At 45.2% G+C, this 25,126-nt stretch overlaps 1 protein-coding gene across 1 annotated transcript in view; it reads left to right on the top strand.

The window, feature by feature from the left end:
- The window catches only part of LOC126152249 (uncharacterized), a 555,653-nt gene that overhangs the window by 401,081 nt on the left and 129,446 nt on the right, over positions 1-25,126 (top strand). Inside the window, 1 exon segment of the mRNA XM_049915995.1 lies at positions 4,681-5,013. Coding sequence (XP_049771952.1) covers positions 4,681-5,013 — 333 coding nt within the window.

Here is a 25,126-nt window from a genome sequence, read left to right as displayed (position 1 = left end):
CACGCCATCCTGTCATCTGCTGAATTAAAACATCCAAGAACGGTGGTTGCCATCCCTCCCATCTAGACAGTAAATCTGGTATTGAGATGGACGCCGTTAATGTGAACGACGAACTGTTGGTGTGCATTTTCACTGTGTTACCTTATCGGGAATGTGTCATCAACATACCTTAAAAAGCAAGATGGTCACTACGCCGCTGATTTCAAAGCCTTCTCCTCAGAATGAAGAAATTGCGACTGCCGGAGACAGTAATGATCTCATCGCTGTTCCATCCGTCACTTTATAATATTCGTCGCGGTACAGTAAGTACATTGTCGTTAGGACATGACAGAACAACTGAAGCATTCCAAGTGAAAATTGTTAGAGCAACTGGTCCCCAGGATACTGTACTGACACCCTCACAAAAAGTGACTCAACGTCCAGACTTATGTCAATTCGGCCTTTATTTATTTTCTTTAGTGTTACATCAAATGTCTTCGAGTACACGGATTAGCGTTCACAATTCAGATTCTGTCGGTCCGTTATGGCTTGGGGACATCAGCTGGTACATACTTCTCAATTCAATTAGCTTTGCCAACAGCCGTATACTGTAGAGGTTATTTTATTTTATTTCGAACGCAGCTAGTTTCGGCAATTCAATTTGCCATCTTCACGCCCCATACGCCTTTTTCGAATCAACGAGCTATCCAGTTTTATGGCGCTATACGTTAAGCTCGTTGAATCGAAAAAAGCGTATGGGGCCTGAAGATTGCAAAATGAAACTGGATGCGTTTGACATAAAACAAAATAACCTAAAGTATACGGCTGTTGGTAAAGTTTATTGAATTGAGTGCGCTAACAATGGGCCTAAGAGGGACATTTTCTTTATGTATTATCGGCAATCGATAAAGCCTGGGAACTAAGGCGGGCCGGCCGCGGTGGCCGAGTGGTTCTAGGCGCTACAGTCTGGAATCACGTGACCGCTACGGTCGTAGGTTCGAATCCTGCCTCGGACATGGATGTGTGTGATGTCCTTAGGTTAGTTAGGTTTAGGTCTAAGTTCTAGGGGACTGATGACCTCAGAAGTTAAGTCCCATAGTGCTCAGAGCCATTTGAACCATTTTTGAACTAAGGGGGCTCAAATCGTTAATTTCTTCACCACCTCATCTGGAAAACCGAATCCTTTAATAAATGTCCTCTCTTCTGGTGGTGGCCTTTGTAGGATCGCGACTACGATTCTCGTATGCGCCACTTTCTAATAAATGTAGCGCCTTCAGGTGGTAATCCTCGGTGTTCAGGAGCGCGACAGAATTTCCTTTGTCGGGTGGCAAGACAACCCAGTCCTCGTTCTCTCGTAGTATACGTAAACCAGGTCGTTCCTCGTGGTTAATATTAGATTTCGATGGCGTAGCTTTTTCCTGTATACGGCTAGTGGTAAGCTTCACTTCCTCATCTGCGTGGTGCGAGAGATGCCGAATGCGCTGCTCTGTTCCATTAACAATAACTATTATTGACAAAAGTCGCGGGAATGGAGAAAAATAATGACCTTTCCTCAGCGCTGCCACATAGCCGTAGTCCAGTTCTTGGCTGAAGACGTTAATAACTGTACAACGGATCTTATCATTTTCTAAGTCAGTTCCTCCGTGAGTTAAGCCGTCGCCGGCCGCGGTGGTCTCGCGGTTCTAGGCGCTCAGTCCGGAACCGCGCGACTGCTACGGTCGCAGGTTCGAATCGTACCTCGGGCATGGATGTGTGTGATGTCCTTAGATTAGTTAGGTTTAAGTAGTTCTAAGTTCTAGGGGACTGATGACCACAGATGTTAAGTCTCATAGTGCTCAGAGCCATTTGAACCACTTTTGAAGTTAAGCCGTCAACCTTGTTGCCCTGCATAGACATTTTCTTGCACAAATAGTTTCTTGCTGTGGCTACGTCCACCAACTCTCAATCAAAGGGCGATAATGCTAATGACAAAAACTGATGACAATTCAACATATTCCTGGCATTAAGATGAAGCTCATATCTTGTCTGCAGTATCCGCTGTCTCACTATGGCTAATTTTGAAGATGACTAGTCACGCTGTGTGCTACGCGAAGTAGTCGCGAATTTCTCCATGGAACATTTTGAGGAGAAGGTTTTGAACTCAACGGCTTGCTTTTTAAGGTACGTTGGTGACACCTTCCTGACACTGCCTCATGGCGAAAATGCACAGCAACAGTTAGTCGATCACATGAACGTTGTCCATCCCAACATCAAATTTACTGTCTAGGCGAAAAAGGATGTTTTAGTTGAGATGAAGGCAGGATGCCGGCTTGGTCATTTAAGTGTTCAGGGAGCCGACACACACCGATCGATGCTTGAACGTCCATAGTTTCCAACATCCGGGTTTAGTGATGAGCAACGGCGCCATTCCTTGCTCACTCTCTTTGTTTCCGGTTGGTGAAGTGAACCCAGGTTTCGTCCCCAGTAACGGTTCTTGCAAGGAAGACATCACCTTCTCGTTCAAAACGCCGAAGAAGTTCTTCACAAGCATCAACACGTCGTTCTCCCATTTCAGTAGTCAGCTGCCGTGGCACCCTTCTTGCAGACACTTTGTGAAACTGGGAAACTGGAGCACATCGTGCACAATGTGGTGCGCTGACCCATGACTAATCTGTAAACATGCTGCAATGTCATTCAGTGTCACTCGGCGGTTTTCCTTCACTACGGCTTCAACTGCTGCAATGTTCTTTGGAGTCACAACTCGTTGTACCTGACCTGGACGAGGAGCATCTTCCACTGAAGTCACACCATTTGCGATTTTCCTACTCCATTCGTAGACTTTCTGCTGTGACAAAAATCCATCACCGTACTGAACCTTCATTCATCGATGAATTTCAATAGGTTTCACCCATTCACTACGTAAAAACCGAATAACAGAACGCTGTTCTTCCCTGGTGCAAGTCGCAGGTGGGGTGACCATCTTTATACTGATACTGCGACGGTATGTGGGCATCTGCACTACGCTGCCATAGGCCATTTTTCATACAGAGCGCTATGTGGCGTTACCAATAAGAAAACCTAAACAGCCTACTTACACATTCTGCACGCCGTTTGTACCACGCTTACCAGCTTACAGGATAACGGCGCGAAATTTCGATTTGTTATTACACTACTGGCCATTAAAATTGCTACACCACGAAGATGACGTGCTAGAGACGCGAAATTTAACCGACAAAAAGAAGATCCTGTAATATGAAAATGATTACCTTTTCAGAGCATTCACACAAGATTGACGCCGGTGGCGACACCTATAACCTGCTGACATGAGGAAAGTTTCCAATCGATTTCTCGTACACAAACAGCAGTTGACCGGCGTTGCCTGGTGAAACATTGTTGTGATGCCTCGTGTAAGGAGGAGAAATGTGTACCAACACGTTTCTGACTTTGATAAAGGTCGGATTGTAGCCGATCGCGATTACTGTTTATCGTATCCCGACACTGCTGCTCGCGTTGGTCGAGATCCAATGACTGTTAGCAGAATATGGAATCGGTGGGTTCAGGAGGGTAATACGGAACGCCGTGCTGGATCCCAACGGTCTCGTGTCATTAGCAGTCGTCATGACATGCATCTTATCCGCATGGCTGTAACGGATCGTGCAGCCACGTCTCGATCCCTGAGTCAACAGATGGGGACGTTTGCAAGACAACAACCATCTTCTGCAGGAACAGTTCGACGACGTTTGCAGCAGCATGGACTATCAGCTCGGAGACCTTGGCTGCGGTTACCCTTGACGCTGCATCACCGACAGGAGCGCCTGCGATGGTGTACTCAACGACGAACCTGGGTGCACGAATGGCAAAACGTCATTTTTTCGGATGAATTCAGGTTCTGTTTACAGCATCATGATGATCGCATCCGTGTTTGACGACATCGCGGTGAACGCACATTGGATGCTTGTATTCGGCATCGGCATACTGGCGTCGGCATCGGCATACTGGCGTATCACCCGGCGTGATGGTATGGGGCGCCATTGGTTACACGTCTCGGTCACCTCTTGTTCACATTGACGGCACTTTGTACAGTGGATGTTACATTTCAGATGTGTTACGACCCGCGGCTCTACACTTCATTCGATCCCTGCGAAACCCTACATTTCAGCAGGATAATGCCTGACCGCATGTTGCATGTCCTGTACGGGCCTTTCTGGATACAGAAAATGTTCGACTGCTGCACTGGCCAGAACATTCTCCAGATCTCTCACCAATTGAAAACGTCTGGTCAATGGAGGCCGAGCAACCGGCTTGTCACAATACACGACTCACTACTCTTGATGAACTGTGGTATCGTGTTGTAGCTGCATGGGCAGCTGTACCTGTACACGCCAACCAAGCTCTGTTTGACTCAATTCCCAGGCGTATCAAGGCCTTTATTACGGCCAGAAGTGGTTGTTCCGGGTACTGACTTCTCAGTATCTATGCCCCCAAAATGCGTGAAAATGTAATCACATGTCAGTTCTAGTGTAATATATTTGTCCAATGAATACCCGTTTATCATCTGCATTTCTTCTTGGTGTAGCGATTTTAACGGCCAGTAGTGTACAAATTTAAGGTTTTCACTTGACTCACCCTCGTAGTAACTCCCTTAAGTGTATTACCAAACGCCTCCTTAGCGTGATGTTGGCGCACATTAGAAGAGGGAGTGGTGTGTGTCTGTGTCGTCAGGTGCAGCAGCGCTCGCTGGACGAGAGCCGGCGCGCGGGCTACGGCGCGGGCCTGCCCCCGGTGCCCGCGGCGGCCACCACGGTGGCGGCGGTGCCGGCCGTCGCGACGCTGCCCCGGCGCCCCACGGTGCGCCTCGCCGACTACCACTGCAACAGCGAGCCGGGCAAGTGCCCCGTGCGGCCCGCCTACCTGCCGCTCGCCGCCGGCTTCCAGCCCCCTGCGCCGCCCTCGCCGCCCTCGCCGCCCCCGCACCGCCAGGACGGCGTCGGACCCTCGCTGCCCATGTCGCCCCCCTCCATCACGCCCATCATCTCGCCTCCGCCTGCCTTCCAGGTAAGCTCTGTACTTACACACATAATGAGTGTAGGGAACTCCTAACCTCGAAACGATCTGAATGCATTAACAATTTTTCCCCTTGAATTTTAATTCCATTCTTGAAACTTTCTTCTATTTCCGTCATAGCTTCTTCGATGTGTGGATGGAACAGTAGGAGGTGAACAACGACATCATCCCTGCGTTACACCTCTTTTTAATGCGAGTAGCCGGCCCGTGTGACCGAGCGGTTCTAGGCGCTTCTGTCCGGAACCGCGCTGGTACTACGGAACTAGGCATACTCTTATCTACAAGAGTTATGCATACTTTTAATTCCTGAGTTAGTATATTGTCTATTTTTTGCTTTTTGTAATGTTAGGCGTGTTCTATTTCAACTCTGTGACATGAAAATAGTTTCGATGCTAACCATTTTGTGTACATATTCTGATTTGTTGCGCTTCGTGTGCACAGTTACTCTTCGTAACGCTGCATACTGAATTTTGTAAGTTTAAAGGACTTTTATTATTAGGTTTCATTTTCTGTACTCTCAGGTAATGGTATATCATGGCATATGCTACGTATATACTCGTTGTTTTTAACCTGCAGGGGCCTGAAGATGGCATTAATGAGAATTCACCGGCCGCTTTGGCCGAGCGGTTCTAGGCGCTTCAGTATGGAACCGCACAATCTCTACGGTCGCAGGTTCGAATCCTGTCTCGGGCATAGATGTGTGTGATGTCCTTTGGTTCCTTAGGTTTCAGTAGTTTGTAAGATGGCAAGAACTATGTCCCTTACATGAAGTCATTAAAGATCACCTAACTCACATTGAGCGAACAGTAGGGCTGAGCAAAAATGACTGACAAGACACAATGCATCTTGTAGAGGGTATAGTATGGAAGTATTGGAATAATTAATGTCAGGTGAGGGTTTTAAAGTAATTCACATGACATGAAAACTTTGTGGAAACCCGTTGATTTACTGGAAGCTAGTTTATCCCAAGGAAGTATTCAGAGTTGACCGTGGCCGGCTGGGGAGCGGCAAAGGGAAGCGACAACAGGCAGCTCAGGGCGACTCAAGCTCTGAGAAAGCGGTAACGGGGCACGGCCTCCAGCTGCCTTAAGATGAGTGACAGTGAGTGGGTGGTTGACCCCATGCTGGTGTACCGGGAAGGAGACAGAGAACTTGTACACCTGTTGATAAATGTCCGTCTTCCCGTTTTCAGTGAAACATTCGAGAAAGCCGCGCAAAGCTACGGTGGAGCAGTCAACAGAGGCCAAAACTTCACGCTGAATTCACGGTCTGCAGAGTCTGAAGTAAATCAGGTGAAGAGCGACAGAATGAAATACGCCAGCCTCCGATGGGAATGTGGGACCGAGGAATTTGATGTTCTCTCCTGGGAGTCAGAATTCCTGAAAAATTGGTGTTTTGTGCTGACGCTAACCTTGATGGGTGGCCTGAGAGGAGCTGAATACCAAAAGTTGAGAGGAAGGGAAAGTTTGTGGGAATTTGTTCACTTCCCAGAGTAGGCATTGGTCGGCGCTGGGAAGCGATGCATAATTAACGCGACTTGCGCTGCAATTGGCGTAAGTGAGTTTGCTGGAGGGGAAACCGAGGCGAAGAGCAGACTGGGAGAAGTCTCCATAGGGGTCTTCTGTTCCCAGCTTGCCTAGAGTGCGGACGTGGCGTTCTTTACTCAGCTTGACTGAGAGAGAGTTAATATCTCTGCAGTTTAGGACTTAACAAATGGAACGATTGAGCTTGGAGATAGAAAGTTCTGGTTCAGCTATGTACTGCACTTTCTGTTGATCAGTTAGTCAATTATCTGGGGTGGACACACGCCAAAACCAGATAAGTGATGGGTGGGGTGTTACAAGTTCTAAGGCTAGGGGACTGATGACTTCAGATGTTAAGTGCCACAGTGCTTGGAGCCAGTTGAACCTCCATTTTTACATGCAGGAAATTTTTTGGAAACTTTTGCACGCTGTGTTAGATATATTAGTGACAGAAAGGGAAGCTGTAAATACTGCCTGTTTCAAAATTAAAAATCGTGAATTGTTACAATCTGCTCCTGTTTCCCCAGCGTGCAAAATTTTAACAGGATATAGAGGATGCCCCACTGAACAATTTGAGGTAGGGAACCTGGTGTCGGAGAAGCCAGCTTAAGGAGATGTGGAAGTAAACTTGTCAAGCGCTTCATCTAGCATTTCTGCTTTCCATCTTGTTTACAAGTAACATGAGTTCGCGTCCGTGCTGCTTATTTATATGTACATCCTTCATTTCCTGAAAGTAGCGGCGCGGGGCAGCCGCGCCGTCTAGGGCGTCTTGTCACGGTACGCGTGGCGCCCCGCGTTTGAGGTTCGAGTCGCCCCTCAGGCATGTGAGTGTGTGCGTGTGTGTGTGTGTGTGTGTGTGTGTGTGTGTGTGTGTGTGTGTGTGTGTGTGTGTGAGTGTGTGTGCTGTCCTTAGTTTAAGTTAGATTAAGTAGTGCGTAAGCTCAACAGTTTTGTCCCATAAGACCTTACCACAAATTTCCAAAAACTTTCCTGCAAGTAAACATGGAGGTTCAAATGGCTGCAAGTACTATGGGACTTAACATCTGAGGTCATCAGTCCCCTAGACTTAGAACTACTTAAACCTAACTAAGCTAAGGACATCACCCACATCCGTGCCCGAAACAGGATTCGAACTTGCGACGCTAGCAGCAGGGCGGTTCCAGACTGAAGCGCCTAGAACCACTCGGTCACAGCTTCCGGTTAAACATGGAGGCCGAGCCTGATTACTAGAAAGTCATGTTAAGGTTTTGTTTACTTTACTTGTCCATAAGGTGGCTCTGTTGTATCACATTTACATTGTCCCATGTGACAACATGATATGAATCAACGACAGACCCATTCATTACTCAGGGCTATTCGGAGACGTACAGTACAACACGATGGAGTAGTACCCGTACAGTTTCGCAGAACTCGTGTACTTTATTTATTACCTTTAAAGAAATACTCCACCCACCCGTGAGCCATGGACCTTGCCTTTGGTGGGGAGGCTTGCATGCCTCAGCGATAGACAACCGTACCGTAGGTGCATCCACAACGGATGGGTATCTCTTGAGAGGCCAGACAAACGTGTGGTTCCTGAAGAGGGGCAGCAGCCTTTTCAGTAGTTGCAGGGGCAACAGTCTGGATGATTGACCGATCTGGCCTTTAACACCAACCAAAACGGCCTTGCTGTGCTGGTACTGCGAACGGCTGAAAGCAAGGGGAAACTACAGCCGTAATTTTTCCCGAGGGCATGCAGCTTTACCGTGTGGCTAAATCATGATGGCGTCCTCTTGGGTAAAATATTACGGAGGTAAAATAGTCCCACATTCGGATCTCCGGGAGGGTAATACTCAGAAGGACGTTGTTATCAGGAGAAAGAAAACTGGCGTTCTACGGATCGGAGAGTGGAATGTCAGATCCCTTAATTGGGCAGGTAGGTTAGAATATTTAAAAAGAGAAATGGATAGGTTAAAGTTAGATATAGTGCGAATTAGTGAAGTTCGGTGGCAGGAGGAACACGCCTTCTGGTCAGGTGAATACAGGGTTATAAATACCAAATCAAATAGGTGTAATGCAGGACTTGGTTTAACGACAAATAAAAAATAGGAATGCGCGTAAGCTACTACAAACAGCATAGTGAACGCATTATTGTGGCCAAGATAGATACGAATCCCACGCCTACCAGAGTAGTACAAGTTTATATGCCAACTAGCTCCGCAGGTGTCGAAGAGATTGATGAAATGTATGATGATCTAAAAGAAATAATTCAGATAGTGAAAGGAGAAGAAAATTTAATAGTCATGAGGGGCTGGACTTCGATAGTAGGAAAAGGAAGAGAAGGAAACGTAGTAGGTGATTATGGAATGGGGGTAAGGAATGAAGGAGGAAGCCGCCTGGTAGAATTTTGCACAGAGCATAACTTAATCATCGCTAACACTTGGATCAATAATCATGAAAGGAGGCTGTATACATGGGAGAAGCCAAGCCAGGAGATACTGTAAGGATTCAGATAGATTATATAATGGTAAGACAGAGATTTTCGAACCAGGTTTTAAACTGTAAGACATTTACAGCCGCAGATGTGGACTCTGACCACAATCTATTGGTTATGAACTGTAGATTAAAAGTGAAGAAACAGCAAAAAGGTGGGAATTTAAGGAGATGGGACCTGGATAAACAGACAGAACCAGAGGTTGTAGAGAGTTTCAGGGAGAGCATAAGGGAACGATTGATAAGAATGGGGGAAAGAAATACAGTAGAAGAAGAATGGGTAGCTTTGAGAGATGAAATAGTGAAGGCAGCAGAGGATCAAGTAGGTAAAAAGACGAGGGCTAATAGATATCCTTGGGTAAATATTGAATTTAGCTGATGAAAGGAGAAAATACAAAAATGTAGTAAATGTAACAGGTAAAAAGGAATACAAACGTCTGAAAATGAGATCGACAGGAAGTGCAAAATGGCTAAGCAGGGATGGCTAGAGGACAAATGTAAGGATTTAGAGGCGTATAACACTAGGGGTAAGACAGATAGTGCCTACTGGAAAATTAAAGAGACCTTTGGAAAAAAGAGAACCACTTGCATGAATATCAAGAGCTCAGATGGAAACACAGTTCTAAGCAAAGAAGGGAAAGCAGATAGGTAGAAGGAGTATATAGAGGGTCTATAAAAGGGCGATGTACTTGAGGACAGTATTATGGAAATGGAAGAGGATGTAGTTGAAGATAAAATGGCAGAGATGAATACAGCGTGAAGGGTTTGACAGACCACTGATAGACCTAAGTCGAAACAAGGCCCCGGGAGTAGGAAACATTCCATTAGAACTACTGATAGCCTTGGGAGAGCCAGCCCTGACAAAACTCTACCATCTGGTGAGAAAGATGTATGAGACGGCGAAATACCCTCAGACTTCAAGAAGAATATAACAATTCCAATCCCAAAGAAAGCAGGTGTCAACACATGTGAAAATTACCGAACTATCAGTTTAATAAGCCATGGCTGAAAAATACGAATTCTTTGCAGACGAATGGAAAAACTTGTAGAAGCCGACCTCGGGGAAGATCAGTTTGTATTCCGTAGAAATGTTGCAACAAGTAAGGCAATACTGACCCTACGACTTATCTTAGAAAATAGATTAAGGAAAGGCAAACCTACGTTTCTACAATTGTAGACTTAGAGAAAGCTTTTGACAATGTTTACTGGAATACTCTCTTTCAAATTCTGAAGGTGGCAGGGATAAAATACAGGGCGCGAAAGGCTATTTACAAATTGTACAGAAACCGGGTGATAGTTATAAGGGTCAAGGGGCATGAAAGGGAAGCAGTGGTTGGGAAGGGAGTGGGACAGGGTTGTAGCCTATCCCCGATGTTATTCAATCTATATATTGAGCAAGTAGTAAAGGAAACAAAAGAAAAATTCGGAGTAGGAATTAAAATCCATGGAGAAGAAATAAAAACTTTGAGGTTCGCCGTTGGCATTGTACTTCTGTCAGAGACAGCAAAGGACCTGGAAGGGTAGCTGAACGGAATGGACAGTGTCTTGAAAGGAGGATATAAGATGAACATCAAAAAAAGTAAAACGAGAATAAAGAAATGTAGTCGAATTAAATCGGGTGATGCGAAGGGAATTATATTGGGAAATGAGACCCTTAAAGTAGTAAAGGGGTTTTGCTATTTGGGGAGCAAAATAACTGATGATGGTCGAAGGAGAGAGGATATAAAACGTAAACTGGCAATGGCAAGGAAAGCGTTTCTGAAGGAGAGAAATTTGTTAACATCGAGTATAGATTTAAGTGTCAAGAAGTCGTTTCTGAAAGTTTTTATATGGAGTGTAGCCATGTAGGGAAGTGACACATGGGCGATAAATAGGTTACACAAGAAGAGAATAAAAGATTTCGAAATGTGGTGCTACAGAAGAATGCTGAACATTAGATGGGTAGATCACATAACTGATAAGGGTATATTGAATAGAATTGGGGAGAACAGAAATTTGTGGCGCAATTTGACTAGAAGAAGGGATCGCTTGGTAGGACATATTCTGAGGCGTCAAGGGATCACCAATTTAGTATTGGAGGGAAGCGTGGAGGGTAAAAATCGTAGAGGGAGACCAAGAGGTGAATACACAAAGCAGATTCAGAAGGATGTAGGTTGCAGTAAGTACTGGGAGATAAAGAAGCTTGCAGAGAATTGGAGAGCTGTATCAAACCATTCTCTGGACTGAAGACCACAACAACAACTAAGAAATACTGCGAGGGTAAGAACCACCAGTTTCCTATTGGTGTGGGAGTAATAACTTGGAGAGAGAAGTGGGCGAGGAGGAGATGAAGAAACGGAGAGGGGGAAGGAGCAGATGTACACAGATATGGGAGAGGAGGAGATAAATAGAGAGCGGTGGAAGAGGAGAGGGGACGGAAAGGTTGGCAGAGAGATAGGGAGGAAGAGAGGGACTGAATGAGGGGAAGATGGTAATGGACAGGGAGAGGGGAGAAGGAAATGGAGAGGGAAAGGAGGAGTTGGGTACAGAAAAAGGGAAGAAGCGGGACAGAGAGGGGTATAAGAGATAGAGGGAGATCTAAGGAGGAAATGGTGTAGTAGAAGACTGAAATAAACGCACTGACGGTAAAAAATTCGCAACACCAAAAACATTAATGTCGAGTAATGAAATATCGGGAACACATTTGTCTAGGTAGCATATTTGAGTGATTAACATTGCAAGAAATCAAGACAGTGCAAACGTGAGATAAGGCATTGTAAATCTGAAGTGCTAGTACATTAATAATCGGTATAGCCGCTAGAATGTTGAAAGCAAGCCAGCAGACATGCACACATTGGGTTTCACAGGTGCCGGATATCAGTTTGTGTGATGGAGTTCCATGCCTATTGCACTTGATCGGTCAATACAAGGACAGTTAATGCTGGTTGTGGATGACACTAGAGTTGTCGTCCTATGACGTCCCACATGTGCTAGGTTAGGGACGGATCTGGTGATCGAGCAGGCCAAGCCAACAATGTAGACACACTGCAGAGCATCTTGGGCTACAACAGCGGTATGTGTGCGAGCGTTATCCTGTTGGAGAACACCCACTGGAATGCTGTTAATGAATGACAGACTGAAGCAAAGATTCGCAGTCTCGGTGCATAGGATGACCACTAGAGTGTTCTTGCTGTCATACGAAGTGGCACCCCAGACCATAACTCCAGATGTAGGTCCAGTGTGTCTAGCATGCACACGGGTCGGTTGCAGGCTCTCAACTGGCCTCCTTCTAACAAATACACAACCATCACTGACACTGAGGCAGAACCAGTTGTCATCAGAAAACACAACAAACCTCCACCCTGCCCTTCAATGATTCTCGCTTGACACCACTGAAGCCTCAAATGGCGGTGATTTGGGATCAGTGGAATGCACGCTACAGGGCATCTGGCTCGGAAGCTGTCCTTGAAGTAACCGATTTGGAACAGTTTGTTATGTGACTGTACTGGCAACTGCTGCTCAGTCATACACCGAAAACGATGATCATCACGGTAAAATAAGAGAAATCACGACTCGCACAGAAAAATTTAAGTGCTTGTTTTTCCCGCGTGCCGTTCGAGAGTGGAACGGTAGAGAAACAGCTTGAACGTGGTTCATTGAAACCTCTTCCGGGTACTTTATTTTGAATAGCAGAGTAATCACGTAGATGTAGATGTCTTCCCTCTCGGTACTGCCACGTGGCCGTACAGAGCCTGCTCTATTTGTGACCACCGCTGGTGGCAATCATGTACAGTGGCTACATCCCTGCCAAGTCTTTCTTTTCTGTAACATCGTATAAGCAACACCCAGTTTCTCGTAGCCCTATTAGCCGTCCTCGTTGAAACTCAGTGCGGTTTTGATAATGGCGTCCAATCTCAAAGGTAACTAACGCCCATAAACCGTTACAGCGTATATTCAAAGCAAACATGATTTGTATCCTCTTAGTGGCGCAACTAGCACTACCTTCACCCGAATGCTAAGAAGATTGAACAGACTTCATCTTTCAGATGTAGAAACACGCCTGCCAATTTTCGTTTATGTCGTTCAACTCCATAGTGTTGCGATGTTTCCGTCGGTGTACATTCCCGTGCAAAGCCGTGTACTCAACTAGTTCAGCAATAAAACTACAGCCACCTCTCAACCTACACTACTGGCCATTAAAATTACTACACCACGAAGATGACGTGCTACAGACGCGTAATTTAACCGACAGGAAGATGATGCTGTGATATGCAAATGATTAGCTTTTCAGAGCATTCACACAAGGTTGGCGCCGGTGGCGACACCTACAACGTGCTGACATTAGGAAAGTTTCCAACCGATTTCTCATACACAAACAGCAGTTGACCGGCGTTGCCCGTTGAAACGATGTTGTGATGCCTCGTGTAAGGAGGAGAAATGCGTACCATCACGTTTCCCACTTTGATAAAGGTCGGATTGAAGCCGATCGCGATTGCGGTTTATCGTATCGCGACACTGCTGCTCGCGTTGGTCGAGATCCAATGACTGTTAGTAGAATATGGAATCGGTGGGTTCAGGAGGGTAATACGGAACGCCGTGATGGATCCCAACGGGCTCGTATCACTAGCAGTCGAGATGACAGGCATCTTATCCGCATGGCTGTAACGGATCGTGCAGCAACGTTTCGATCTCTGAGTCAACAGATGAGGACGTTTGCAAGACAACATCCATCTGCACGAACAGTTTGACGACGTGTGCAGCAGCATGGACTATCAGCTCGAAGACCATGGCTGCGGTTACCCTTGACGCTGCATCATAGACGGGAGCGCCTGCGATGGTGTACTCAACAACGAACCTGGGTGCTCGAATGGCAAAACGTCATTTTTTTCGGATGGATCGAGGTTCTGTTTACAGCATCATGATGGTCGCATCCGTGTTTGGCGACATCGCGGTGAACGCACATTGCAAGTGTGTGTTCGTCATCGCCATACTGGCGTATCGCCCGGCGTGGTGGTATGGGGTGCCGTTGGTTACACGTCTTGGTCACCTCTTGTTCACATTGACATCACTTTGAACAGTGGACGTTACATTTCAGATGTGTTACGACCCGTGGCTCTACCCTTCATTCGATCCCTGCGAAATCCTACATTTCAGCAGGATAATGCACGACCGCATGTTGCAGGCCCTGTACGGGCCTTTCTGGATACAGAAAATGTTCGACCGCTGCCCTGGCCAGCACATTCTCCAGATTTGTCACCAACTGAAAAGTCTGGTCAATGGTGGCCAAGCAACTGTCTCGTCACAATACGCCAGTCACTACTCTTGATGAACTGTGGTATCGAGTTGAAGCTGCATGGGCAGCTGTACCTGTACATGCCATCCAAGCTCTGTTTGACTCAATGCCTAGGCGTATCAAGGCCGCTATTATGGCCAGATGTGGTTGTTCTAGGAACTGATTTTTCAGGATCTGTGCACCCAAATTGCGTGAAAATGTAATCACATGTCAGTTCTAGTATAATATATTGGTCCAATGAATACCCGTTTATCATCTGCGTTTCTTCTTCTTGTAGCAATTTTAATGGCCAGTAGTGTAAATAAACTTACGGTCTCTCCATCGCCGAATTTACACCATTATGAGGGTAGATGGTGACTTTGGCGGTGCCGGCGTGAAGTGGGGCTTAGTAGTTTTTGGTCCAATGAGCTAACTTTCTTGAATACGCGCTGGTGGGGTACTGAATGTGAGTAAAATTTTTGTCATGTTAGGACAGTAGAAGTGTACTCATTGTGGTCGCTCGTCACCTGGTGCAGTACCTTGATTCCGCTTCAGTAGGCACAAAGCCGCGACTAGTGGCGCTCGCAGTCCGCTCGCCGATAAGTCCGACGCAGTGTGCCGCTAAATTCGGCTGCGGGCGGCCCGCGCGCTCTCGCGCAATCAGCACTCTGTCAGCAGACACCTGAATGCCGGCTGCCGCTGCGCGCCATCACCGCAATCACTGCCAGCAGTGGGCTCGCGAGTTCGTGGCGCGGTTGCAGAGTTAGCCGCCACTCCGAACAATACCGCCGCCCACGAACTCGCCCGCCTGCCGACCACCGACAACGCTTAAGCGAACGGATGTGGCCGGTGTTCCAACTCCAGCCGCGCGGACGGAGAGTGACTCTGTGCCTACCGACAAAATGGACCGGAAGACCTGCTCGTACAGCTTGAATTCTTAAGTTGTTAGCCGTTCCAGAGCGTGGCAAACCGAATTCCATTAGCTCGTAGCGTTTTCGTTTTGCATGTTGGTATTCCGGTTGCTATCGGTTTATTTATCGATTGCCATTTTTTCTTTGCAATTCACTGTTGCTACACTACTGGCCATTAGAATTGCTACACCACGAAGATGACGTGCTACAGACTCGAAATTTAACCGACAGGAAGAAGATGCTATAATATGCAAATGATTAGCTGTTAGCTTTTCACAGCACTCACACAAGGTTGGCGCCGGTGGCGACATCTACAACGTGCTGACATGAGGAAAGTTTCCAATCGATTTCTCATGCACAAACAGCAGTTGACGGGCGTTTCTGGTGAAACGTTGTTGTGATGCCTCGTGTAGGAGGAGAAATGCGTACGATCACGTTCCCGACTTTGACAAAGGTGGGATTCTAGCCTATCGCGATTGCGGTTTATCGTATCGCGACACTGCTGACGCGTTGGTCGAGATCCAATGACTGTTAGCAGAATATGGAATCGGTGGGTTGCTACACTACTGGCCATTAAAATTGCTACACCACGAAGATGACGTGCTACAGTCGCGAAATTTTACCGACAGGAAGAAGATGCTGTATTATGCTTTTCTGATCATTCACACAAGGTTAGCGCCGGTGGTGACACCTACAACGTGCTGACATGAGGAAAGATTCCAACCGATTTCTCATACACAAAGAGCAGTTGACCGGCGTTGCCTGGTGAAACGTTGTTGTGATGCCTCGTGTATGGAGGAGAAATGCGCACCATCACGTTTCCGACTTTGATAAAGGCCGTACTGTACCCTATCGCGATTGCGGTTCATCTTATCGCTATATTGCTGCTCACGTTGGTCGAGATCCAATGACTGTTAGCAGAATATGGAATCGGTGGGTTCAGGAGGGTAATACGGAACGCCGTGCTGGATCCCAACGGCCTCGTATCACTAGCAGTCGAGATGACAGGCACCTTATCCGCATGGCTGTAACGGATCGTGCAGCCACGTCTCGATCCATGAGTCAACAGGTGGGGACGTTTGCAAGACAACAACCATCTGCACGAACAGTTCGACGACGTTTGCAGCAGCATGGACTATCAGCTCGGAGACCATGGCTGCGGTTACCCTTGACGCTGCATCACAGACAGGAGCGCCTGCGATGGTGTACTCAACGACGAACCTGGGTGCACGAATCGCAAAACGTCATTTTTTCAGATGAATCCACGTTCTGTTTACAGCATCACGATGGTCGCATCCGTGTTTGGCGACATCGCGGTGAACGCATATTGGAAGCGTGTATTCGTCATCGCCATACTGGCGTATCACCCGGCGTGATGGTATGGGTTTCCATTGGTTACACGTATCGGTCACCTCTTGTTCGCACTGACGGCACTTTGAACAGTGGACGTTACATTTAAGATGTGTTACGACCCGTGGGTGTACCCCTCATTCGATCCCTGCGAAACCCTACATTTCAGTAGGGTAATGCACCACCGCTTGTTGCAGGTCCTGTACGGGCCTTTCTGGATACAGAAAATGTTCGACTGCTGCCCTGGTCAATGGTGGCCGAGCAACTGGCTCGTCACAATACGCCAGTCACTAGTCTTGATGAACTGTGGTATCGAGTTGAAGCTGCATGGGCAGCTGTACCTGTACACGCCATCCAAGCTCTGTTTCTCTCAATGCCCAGACACAGTATACCTCAAGATGTCAGACATTCTTAATATTTTCCCTCTAGGATTTTTAATTTGATATACAATTTGTCTTTCCCTCCAAAACCTATCATACGAGTTAGCAGATTTTCATTTGCAGAGCATTTTACTATCATATGGACTGGCGCATTAGTGTCGTCACAAGTGCACATTTATGTTGGACGTTTCTTGCGAAAATACTGATGGCGTGGTCCATGGTCTGTCAGGCAATTTATCATGCCTCCAGATGGATTTATATGGCTAATAAGCATCCTCTTCTTGATGTTTTGGAAATATGGCATATACTCTGTGACCTTTTGTGATATTAGACCAGTCTCCTTGTCACCCATGCACTTTCCATAATTCTATCTCTGGTTGAGATGATTCTCATTTATTGTCCCGTCTCAGTTCCACGTTTTTAATCAGATTACATGTTTCGATCACACTGGACCATCTTCAGACATAAATAGCTGAGTCAGCAACCCGTATACTCTATTCAGAACCGCATATTCCAGTATGTGGTTCTGAGCAGACAAGACGGGTTGGTGACGCAGCTACTCATATGTGAAGATGATCCAGTGTGATCGAAACATGTAATCTAATTAAAAACGTGCTACAGAGACAGAAAAACAAATGAGAGTTATCTTAATTACCTAAATATTTGCTGTATATCTCATGACGATGATGTCGACGATAGTGATTTCAACTCTAGTTCTGTTGTTACTTCCTTAAAAGTAATTTCTCTCGCTTTAGGAAGGTTCCATTTTGCGAAGAACGCAAAGACACAGTTATATCCAATTGACCTAGTATGATCAAACGTGCCTGCACCGATGTTTCCCAGAAGCTCCTTAGTAGAGCTGTCCTTCGCAAACGCCTAAGAAGTGACTTACAAAGACTGTATTCCAGTGTGCCCAGACTCTGGCTGCAAACGTTATTATTCCAGAGAGGAATGGGTCATGATATCTGAACAGTTGCAACGGGGTGATAACGTCAGTGGCGCCCAATCTTTTCAATTCCACATCTTCGACAGCTTTCTCATACATCTGAGGGATATGAGTGTGAGAGTTACGTCTCTCATACAAGTGTACGCCTAAATACTTAGATATCTCAGTCCATCTCACCGGAGCTCCACCAGTTCTCAGAGAAGAATTTCGCGAGCGAGAGGCCCTGTCTTTCGGCGAGATGATGGGACCCTATTTTACTGTAATTTCTAATTTAATATCTCAGAACCACTATTCCACATGATTTCCTTTTCAGCCTGTGGGTATTCTGCAACCACAAACCAGCACTTGGACGTTTTCGTTCAGAGTTGTTAATAATGCTTCAAGGCTAAGATCCCAGAAAATTGGTACCCGTTTAGCTGCCTGAGGACAATTACTTCGCTGAATATTGTGCCCCCCGCCACAGTGCGCTTTTCACGATAATCTACGGAGCTCTGATACAAAGATTTTGGATCCGGTGGTGGTTTCAACCTGCGAGTCACCACGGATCGTCAAATACGTCTACAAAAGTAACCACGATAGTTACGACAGACCTGCTGTTATAGTAGTCCACAATTGCGAGAGAACACTTAATTGCGTCGTCTACGCTCAGTCATTTCTGAAGCCAAATTAGCTCTGACTGAGGTAGTATGTATTCCTATGGGTCTGTTTTCTGACGCACAGCAAGCGCTCAAGGTGCTAGGAAGATAGATTGATCTGTAGCACTTAGGAACCACTGGAACTCTACCCATGCTCTTCTCTGTTATCAAAGCCTCTGCAGATTTTGAGACTGCAGAAATCTTGATTGTCTTAGTGATTCAGTCAGCGGATGTGTGAAAAATGGATTAGTTTTGCTCTTTTCTATTTTTAGGGTCCGTAATGAATGTAATCTGGACCAGGAGCATTTTCATTCTATAGCTAAGCGATACAAACGGCAGCTTCTTATTGTGCAAATAGTAGAACGACATTTGGGCTTTCGTATTGGCCATATATATTTTCTCATACCTCTCTCTGATGATCGTCACTATTTTCGATGTTATCTCCCAGAGAAAATGACTTCAGCATGTGTTCAGCGGAGTCTCTCCACTCTTTAGTAACAGTCCCTTCATGTTTACGCAATGTATATAACACAATTATTATTTTTACTTTATCTATCTTTATCGTACAAGGAATACCCCATGCGTCTGTAACTAGTTGCCTCTTGAAGGTAAAGTTTCCTATATCTTTTCTTCGCGACGTCAATACAGCATCAGACTAGCCTCTCTCCCCCTAGTAGATTAAAGCTTTTTGATAAAATTTGTACAGTTACTTTTTTACATTAGCATAGTAAACACGCCATTGATAAAAGAGTAGACATGTTATTATTAAGTTTTCCTTTCATTTCACTGCCTCGATTTTGTCAAACAGCGGATTATTCATAAATACTTCTGGAGTTTCAGAAGATGAGCGCGTACAAATTAGGAAAGGTACAGAATAATGTCACATATCGTGTCTTCATAGTCCCACGCGTAATAGGTTTTGTGAATCAGATGGAGAACGCCCCACCAGCAAACAGGCGTGTCGAAACATCTAGATTAAAATGTTCTCTCCGTTCTGTTGCACCGATTTAGATCACGCCTGCAGACTGGCCACCCAACGAGCAGTTTTGTAAAGCGGGCTGCAGTCGTTGCGCCTTCCCGGGCAGCAGCACGAACATAATGGCCTTGCCACATCAGGAGCTGAGCACGTGTAAAGGGAATTCAAAACGTGGAGATGTGCTCTACACATTGATATGTGTCTGCTTTTTGCCCAAATGTCTGAGTGGATCGAAAATACGACTCACCAGAGTCTAGAATTTCCATAGCCAAACAATGAGTGGGGAATGGACAAACGGGATATCAAATTGGCTAGCATGAGCTCTACGTCTGCAAAAATGTATTTATTTAGTTGAAAGTAATCAGAGCAATTTTGAAAACGTTAATCAGTGAATTGAAAACTGAAATTTTTCACGAACAGCTGCCGTTAGCTAAGTAAATGAGGTGTCAAAATATTCGTCACTTCAAGGAACAGCTCTTTTCTGCTTAAAAAGTTACATTGATGTAATATTTAACTGTCAACAAACTTCTTTAATCCTGAAAAAATAAATTTAATATCGAATCGCAGCGTAAACTGAAACGTCTCTGGTTTGTCTTGATTTACATACTGTTAATAATAACAGAATACCAATCGATATTTAAATACAACGTGATTCCTTGATGACATAACAAACTGCTAGGGCTGACGGAGAAGGGTAAATGTATCAGTTTCAGATGAGAGACCCTGGTCGAAAAAGACAAATGGTTCAAATGGCTCTGAGCACTATGGGACTTAACATCTGTGGTCATCAGTCCCCTAGAACTTAGAACTACTTAAACCTAACTAACCTAAGGACATCACACACATCCATGCCCGAGGCAGGATTCGAACCTGCGACCGTTGCGGTCACACGGTTCCAGACTGAAGCGCCTAGAACCGCACGGCCACAAAGCCGGCTCGGAAAAGACAGAATCAAAAGTTATAGGCGAGAATCGTTCTGATACCTCTTACAGTGGAATACATGTTCCGGTACTTTTGTTGCTAAGACTGTAGGATAAGCAACTTTCGAAGCTGGGAGTATGGATCAGTACAAGAAAAAAGTATAGTAAACATCGGCTTTAAAGTACACACCTTAAGAGCTAGGAGCACTTGTTTATCTCCGATACTGTGAAACGCATCTCTCCTGCTGCGAGCTCTTTGGTCCTCATGGTGGCATCCTGAATATTCTTTTTTTTTATTGAATTTCGATTGCCCAGAAGGGGGCGGGCTGGTAGCAGCTTATTACGCTGCTCTGCAGCCTACAGACTTTTTAAAACGTAAGAAGAAGAAGTTAAGAAACAGTAAAAGCAGGCGATAAAACGGGAACTTAAATTGTAAAACGGCGGAAAATTGTGGAAAGTTAAAACATAAAGCAAAGGGTTGGCAAAGCGAATAAAATACACAGGAAGCAGACAGGTAACATAGTAGACAGATAATTAAAAAACATGGCGACAGTCTGGTTTCTGTTCGCAAGAGATATAAATCACACCCAGCGACAGTATGATGTCCGTTCGCAGCACTTCGGAAAAGACACACAACACTGAACACTCACTGCTGTAAACACTGCACTAAAACATCGGCACAAAGAGGACACACCATAGCCTAGGGCAGATGGGGGGGGGGGGGGGACCTAGACAGATGAGGGGGAAAACAAGGAGAGAGGAGAGGAAAAACGAAAGGTGGGGGAACCAAAGGAGCCTGCCTAGTCGTCGAATATGAGGTGTCTAGGAAACCTGCCTTCGCGGATCGCTAGACAACAATTCATACAAAAGGAAATGATTACAACACTTAAGTTTGTATTTACACACATGTGTCGCAAGCAAAGGGTGACAGACAAAATAAGCAAGTTTCTTCAGTATAGACAGTGCTACATAGTAGAAGCGAAATGATTAGTCTTGATGCTATTCTTGAACAGGGCCGCGGCTAGTCGGGCGCTGCGCTTACGTTCCCTTCGCATAGAGGCCGCTGCTGAAGCCTTGTCGTCTTGCGTCGGTCAGCGTGCAATTGGATGACTTCTTCACAGCCCTCTCTGCTCTCTCGTTCCCGGCTCGCGTGCCGGCGCTTAACTTTACGCCGTAACATTGATATTTTTGGAGGGGGTAGTATAGAGCAAAGCAAGAAAACATTGTCCAGTAAATATTGGCGGTAAAATTGCATACCTTTAGAGCTATGGGCACTTGTTCAGTTGCAGAGACGTGTTTCGGAGTAGCGAAGATGAACGAATGCTCTTAGCTCTTAAGGAATGCATTTTAGAGCCAATATTAGACAGTCGTTTTTGTCTTGTTTTTGTCCATACTACCACATCTGAGAGGTGGATCCCCTATAACCTTAGTAACAACAATACTGATACGTTCTACTGCCGAGCGGTCTTAGGCGCTCCAGTCATGGACTGTGCGGCTGGTCCCGGCGGAGGTTCGAGTCCTCCATCGGGCATGGGTGTGTGTGTTTGTCCTTAGGATAATTTAGATTAAGTAGTGTGTAAGCTTAGGGACTGATGACCTTAGCAGTTCAGTCCCATAAGATTTCACACACATTTTGAACATTGCACTGCCAAAGGCATGATAACCAATTTCGTATATAAATCTCGGTTCGGTCGTTTTCGGAACAGGGTTCCTTACCTGAAATTGATACATTTACCCTGAAAATTTGTAACATTATCACGGAATGATCTTGCATATTGTTTTCATGCTTTCTAAAGAGAACTTGAAAATAAAAAAAAGAGTGAAAAGGAAAAATTCTCAAAAGTTTTACGAAGTTATTTGTCCAGGTGTAAGGAATAAAATAGATTAGAGACAGATTTGACGTGCCTTTGAATGATGCTCGAGATCATGCACAGAAAATGAGTTGCCGACTGAAAATTTAAATTCCAGTGTTTCACTTTTAATATTTGAATTTTAAAGAATACTAGAGGACATAGGAGAGTGCAGGCTTTCTCGGCGTATTTAGGTAGTGGAGTCTTCTCAGGCGAGTCAAAGCATCGTTTCTGCGACATCATTTCGACAAGTTTTCTACTCGTCACCCTGAGGTAAAAACACTAGAGGTTATTTGTCTGGCACCTAATCTGCTTTCGAGCGTCAAGGGTTTTCTAATCTACTATACTTCTTAATTTTAGAAAATTATTTCAAAGTCATTTGAACGTGTTTATTTTTTTCAATTTATTTAATTTTTATTTAATTTTTAATCGTATATCATGTAGTTGTCGTGGAGTCTTCTTGTGAGAATTTGGAGGTAGTTGTTGTTGTTGTGGTCTTCAGTCCAGAGACTGGTTTGATGCAGCTGTCCATGCTACTCTATCCTGTGCAAGCTTCTTCATCTCCCCATACCTACTGCAACCTACATCCTTCTGAATCTGTTTAGTATGTTCGTCTCTTGGTCTCCCTTTACGATTTTTACCCTCCACGCTGCCCTCCAATACTAAATTGGTGATCCCTTGATGCCTCAGAACATGTCCTACTAACCGATCCCTTCTTCTAGTCAAGTTCTGCCACAAATTTCTCTTCTCCCCAAATCTATTCAATACCTCCTCATTAGTTATATGCTCTACCCATCTAATTTTCAGCATTCTTCTGTAGCACCGCATTTCGAAAGCTTCTATTCTCTTCTTGCCCAAACTAATTATCGACCATGTTTCACTTCCATACATGGCTACGCACCATACAAATACTTTCTGAATCGACTTCCTGACCCTTAAAGCTATACTCGATGTTAACAAACTTCTTCAGAAACGCTTTCCTTGCCATTGCCAGTCTACATTTGATATCCTCTCTAAATCGACCATCATTAGTTATTTTGCTCCCCAAATAGCAAAAACTCCTTTACTACTTTAAGTGTCTCATTTCCTAATCTCTTTCCCTCAGCATCACCCAACTTAATTCGAAGTTTAGAGGTACTTATGAATAATTCTGTACAGCCCCCATGGCTAGAATGAAATAAGTAGAATTCATCAATCAATCAAAATGACAGTCACAATCGCATCATTTATTTTGTCGCCAACGGGTTTCAACCCGCGATGGGGTCATCTTCAGGGCAATTTACACCATTTGGTCGCTCGCTGGAGTTGTCACCTTGCACACCCTGAAGATGACCCCATCGCCGGTTGAAACTCGTTGGCGACAAAATAAATAACGCGATTTTCACTGTCATTTTGATTGATTGATTATAAGCAAACCAATCGCTGCTATCTCTGCGCAACTATGTTGTCTAAAAAAAAGTAGAATTCATGTCCAGCAGACCAATTTCACCGTGACGTGGTCGGTAAGCAGAGCTGACAGGTAGTGTGGTGTGTAGAGATGGGGCAAAACTGTTCTTTCCAGAGCTCCGATCAGAACTGTTCACTCCCTGAAATGAACTAGCTCTTTTTCATGACTCACCACTCATTCACAACAGAAAATAAATGGAAGGCACATTGCCCTTTAAACTTGGTTTATTCCAGTACTATACCTGTATTTTGATCTTATTTGATCCTATTTTGAAGTAACACTGATAATGAGCAAGAATTTTGTATTGTTTATTGAAATTTCCACGATATGACAAAGTTTTTGATTATTGATTTATTTTGCAGTATCGTGGTTTTTTGGGTGGTCGGAAAATATTGTAACTTGAGATTTACATTAACAATGTATTTGGATATAATGTATTAAAATTTCATTAATCTCGTACAAATACATCGCAAGCCATATATTTTTAAAGTGAACATTTCCTTCTGAAGACACCTAAAATCGCAAAATCCCTACTACAATAAGAAAAAAATATATAAATCTGACTGTAAGACCAAAGTGCTGCATATAGCCTTACGCAGAATAAAACAAGGAAAATATTGGTGTATCGCATTTTGTGATACGTTTATCAGTAAGCTCGTAATTAAAGTGTAAATTCGAGTGTCCATAATAAAAAATCCTATAGTAAGAGGAGTCGTCAGGAACCTCATCTGATCAGTTTAAACAAATAAAAATAAAATAGAAACAAATGATGTATACATAACATAATTATGTAATATACATACCGGTATTACTACAAAGAACAATATCCAGTATAGACGAACTCCGATGCAGAGGCGCTGAGTCAAGCAGGTCGAGCCACGAGCTGTATTACTGCGTGAGCTCAGACCGCAGAGACCAGAGTGACAACTGAGTTGCTTTGCTCAACGCTCTGGCTAGAGTCGAGAAAGGTGGGGTGAGCGTTGAGCGGGCGAGTTCTGAGGGTGGGGGCAGCGGTGAACGGCCACCAGTCACCTGCTCCGAGACAAATTGCCCGTTCTCTTGCGAGCAGGTTGTTGCAAGTAGTTCTTATGTTCTGCGCTAGGAGGCTCTCTGTCCTGTTGCTCGCATCAACTGCCCAGAGGGCAGGACGTGTGACTGAAACGATTGCCGACGGAGTGCGATGCTAAGTTAAGGTGCACGCAGCAGAGGAAGCACAGAGACGGCACGGCATATGTGAAACACAAAATCCAATGTGGCAGTGCACAATGCAGGCAGCCAAGGCAGAAGCAGGGCAGAGGCTGGGGCTGGATGTGTTCTGTGGCGTGCAGTTTGCTCTGAACAGCAGAGGCCCCGTTGCTCTGCTCTTTCTCTCTCTCTCTCTCTCTCTCTCTCTCTGCTGTGGGAATCGTTTGGAGCTACCGTTCTTTTTTTCTGAATCACTGA

The sequence above is a fragment of the Schistocerca cancellata genome, chromosome 2 (assembly GCF_023864275.1).
Source record: "Schistocerca cancellata isolate TAMUIC-IGC-003103 chromosome 2, iqSchCanc2.1, whole genome shotgun sequence".
Taxonomy (NCBI): domain Eukaryota; kingdom Metazoa; phylum Arthropoda; class Insecta; order Orthoptera; family Acrididae; genus Schistocerca; species Schistocerca cancellata.
Note: the sequence above shows the minus strand (reverse complement) of the source record. Positions and strands in the feature narration are given on the sequence as shown.